At 35.4% G+C, this 3,760-nt stretch overlaps 1 protein-coding gene across 1 annotated transcript in view; it reads left to right on the plus strand.

Annotated features, from left to right (window-relative positions):
* Positions 1 to 3,760, plus strand: part of TBC1D8B (TBC1 domain family member 8B) — a 122,637-nt gene that overhangs the window by 82,177 nt on the left and 36,700 nt on the right. Inside the window, exons 9-10 of the mRNA XM_007952407.2 lie at positions 133 to 283; positions 797 to 1,011. Coding sequence (XP_007950598.1) covers positions 133 to 283; positions 797 to 1,011 — 366 coding nt within the window. The remainder of the gene's footprint in view (positions 1 to 132; positions 284 to 796; positions 1,012 to 3,760) is intronic.

Raw genomic sequence — 3,760 nt, forward strand, 5'->3', positions numbered from 1 at the left:
AAAAAAAAAAATGCATTGACCCATGTCACTTTAGTTTTGTGTATTTCACTGTACATAAATTATATTTCAATAAAATGCATTAAAAAAGTTAATTTCTCATCATTTTAAATTGCTTTGATTTTTCTGTAATAGTTGAAAGAAAAGATGAAGGAACAGTCATGGAATATCCTATTTACAGAATGTGGGCGTGGTGTTAGCATGTTCCGGACCAAAAAGACTCGAGATCTGGTTGTAAGAGGAATTCCAGAGACCTTAAGAGGAGAGCTCTGGATGCTTTTTTCAGGTACTACATTTAATTGCTTTATCCATTTAACAGACATTCATCATATCCCTTCTAGGAGTCATGCACTAAACTAAATTCATGTAATTTACAAAAATGGCTAAGGCAAAGCTTTGCCCATCATGAGTTCAAAATAGTCAAAGAGAGAAAGGTAAATAGTATGTGTACCTATTTAGATGTACACACATCCATTGTCTCAGGAGATTAGTTTATTTGTCAGGAGTGTGTCCTTTGGGGCAAGTGTGTGGGAGGGAATCTCTATCTTTAGTGTCAAAGGAAGGTGAATAGAAAAAACCGCAGCTCATAAAAATGCTTTTCTGTTCTATAAGATTAGTGTCCTGATCTTATAAACTCTAGCATGACTTTTTTTTTCATTTTTGTGTGTATGTGCTCAGATATTAATTGAGCATAAAACTAAATCTCAAGGTAATGAAATTTAACTCTTCATGTCTATATGCAAACAGGAGCTTTATTTTGTTTGACTTCCTTTGTATGTTAATGCAATCATGTTCATAGGTGCTGTTAATGATATGGCTACTAACCCTGGTTATTATGCTGAAGTGGTTGAGCAATCCTTAGGGACCTGCAACTTGGCTACTGAAGAAATTGAACGTGATTTGCGTCGCTCCCTGCCTGAGCACCCAGCCTTTCAAAGTGATACTGGCATATCTGCTCTGAGGCGGGTACTCACTGCATATGCATACAGGAATCCCAAAATTGGATACTGCCAGGTAAGACTGCACTATCAGCCCAATTATGTTCCAGATGGAAAATTACATCAAATCCAGCTCTATGAATTTGGAAATTGTGATAATAAAGATAGAGGTTGGGCTGAGATTTATAGTAGCTATTATTAATATAAGTAGGATGATAGTGGGAATACTTAGAATAATTGACATTTCTTTAATTAATTTTTCTTTTCATTTAACAAATGTTTATTGGATTCTAATTCCATAAAAGGTGTGATAAGTACATTCTGCTATGTTTTTTAAGTTTTATAAAGATTAATAAGAGTTCTGCTCTTAAAAGTATAAAGACTGGTAGGTGTTATTCATTGGAAAACCAAAAAAGCAAATGAGAGAAACCATTAGTGAAATATAAAGTCCTTTAAGGATTTATAATAGGGAGATAATATTTTTTTCTGGAAGGCTTTATGGAAGAGGTATATTGAAAAAATATCTTGATATGTTGAAAACTGGTGAATTGTGGATATATGGAAATGGAATGAAAGAACATTCCAGGTGATGGGATCATTTTAACCCAACACAGAGAGAGGTAAATTTGGAATGTGTACAGGACCCTATTCTGTTTAGGTTAACATTTGATGTAGGTTAAATGAAGGGAAGTAGTTGGGGAAAAAAGGTAGGTACAGATAGATCAAGAGTTTAAATTTTCTTCTGTAGACAGTAAGGGAATTACTGGGGAAACAATCTTTTAGGAACACATTGTATTAATTAAGTTAGGTCAGACTGCTAACACAAACTCAAATAGATAATACTTGAAACACAATAGAAGTTGTTTTTTTTTCCCCAAAGAAAAAGGATTTTATTATTCATTGCACACCAGCAGTTTTAGGAACATGTTCTCACAAGTTTCCCTTGATCCCTTGTTACGGATTTAATCATGTTCTCCAAAAGTATGTGTGGGAATTCTAGCCCTATACATGTGAATGTAATCCCATTTGAGTGTAAGGTTTTCTTTGTTACGTTAATGAAGTCATATCATTCTATGGTATGTGTTAAGCCAATCACTTTTTTTCAATGATATTTTATTGTGTTTTTGGTGGAAGTTTACACAGCAGTTTCATTTCCAGTTCAACAAATTCTACACAAATTATCCAGACACATGGGTTACATTCTTTGCAATATGTGAACATTCTCACCATTTCCATCCTAGTTGTTCTATTTCTATTAATCCAGTTTCCCTGCCCCCTTACTTTCTCTTCTTTGTTTTGAAGTAATTGTTGACCATTTGGTCTCATATAGATTTTTTAAAGGCGTACAATGTTTGTTCATGGTTTATTTTGTGATTCTATGTATTATTTATCTAAAAGATAATCTCAGGGATTCGTTTCAGTTCAAGGTTTAAAGAGTATCTCAGGGCATAGTCTCGGGGAGTTCTCTAGTTGCAACCAGTCCAGTGTGTATTTTTTTTTTTTTTTTTAAGAATTTGAGTTTTTGTTCCACATTTTTATCCCATTTTATCAAGAGCCATCCATTGTGGCCCTGATCAGAATGACTGGTAATAGTATCCAGGCATCATTTAGTTCTTCTGGTCCTAGGGTAGATGACGCCACAGTTCATGTAGACGATTAGTCCTGTAGCCTAGTTTTTTCTTTGAGTTTTTTGTTTCCTTCTTTCTCTTTTATTCCAGAGTAGTAGAGACTAATAGTTGTATCTTATGTGGTTGCTCACAAGGTTTTAAGACCCCAGACACTACTCAGTAAACTAGGATGCAGAATATAAACTTTATGAACTACATTATGCCAGTTAACTGAATTATACCATGAGACTATGATCCTAAGCAGAAGTTTATTTATTTATTTTTATTATTTTTTTTTTAGAAGTTTATTTATTAAAGGAAGAAACTTGAGAAGAGCATGAATTCAGATTAGTAGAACAGCTGTCCTCCGTGAAATTAGTTAGGGACTTAGGCTGACAGCAGGCTCTTGTCATCTTCAAAATAGCTTCCAAGGCACTCTTTCATTGTTATTACCACTTACAGGAAGGTGGAGAAAGATTGGAAAAGCAGTTTGGGGGGGATTTATATGAATGGATCATCTAAGTGACAGATGGGAGCTCTGGTAGCATAGTGCCTAAGGCACTTGACTGCTAACCAGAAGGCTGGCGGTTCAAATCCACCAGCCACTCCGCAGAAAGAAGATGGGGCAATCTACTTCCATAGTAATACTGCCTCGGAAACCCAAGGAGGGGTCGCTATGAGTTGGGTCCGACTCGATGGCACATAACAACAATAATAACAAGTGACAGATATCTTAGCATATTTTAGGCTCTCTGAAAGGTACAAAAGGAGTATATGCTTTCCTCAAAGAGGAAATTCACAGAGCCTACACTAGTTTAGAAAAATCTTCCAAGTGTGTGGCACTTCACTTTGACTTCTAAAATATGAAAGCACAGTTAGAAACATGGAGGGCAAGAGGAAAGTTTTACTGGGTTTGGGTAATGATATGAGTAATACCATTGAGATGAGAACAAGCCTGCCATGGAGATTAGAGTGGCTAAATTCATGTTGGAATCAAGAAGTATTTAAGCTTGTGTGGGATGATATAATGGAGTATCTTAAAGGCTTGGGAGAGACTTTAGATTTAATATAGTAATCAAGTTTTATTGCTTTTGATCAAAAACCTTTGTGAGCAGTATAGAAACATCATGGCATGCTTATTTGTTTGTTTACTCAATCATACAGGCAATCGTCCCCCCACCCCAACTTATGTCCAACTTGTAGTTACAAACCAACCCT

This window comes from Orycteropus afer, unplaced genomic scaffold (genome assembly GCF_000298275.1).
Source record: "Orycteropus afer afer isolate SDZICR_OR568_19922 unplaced genomic scaffold, OryAfe1.0 scaffold00336, whole genome shotgun sequence".
Classification (NCBI taxonomy): domain Eukaryota; kingdom Metazoa; phylum Chordata; class Mammalia; order Tubulidentata; family Orycteropodidae; genus Orycteropus; species Orycteropus afer.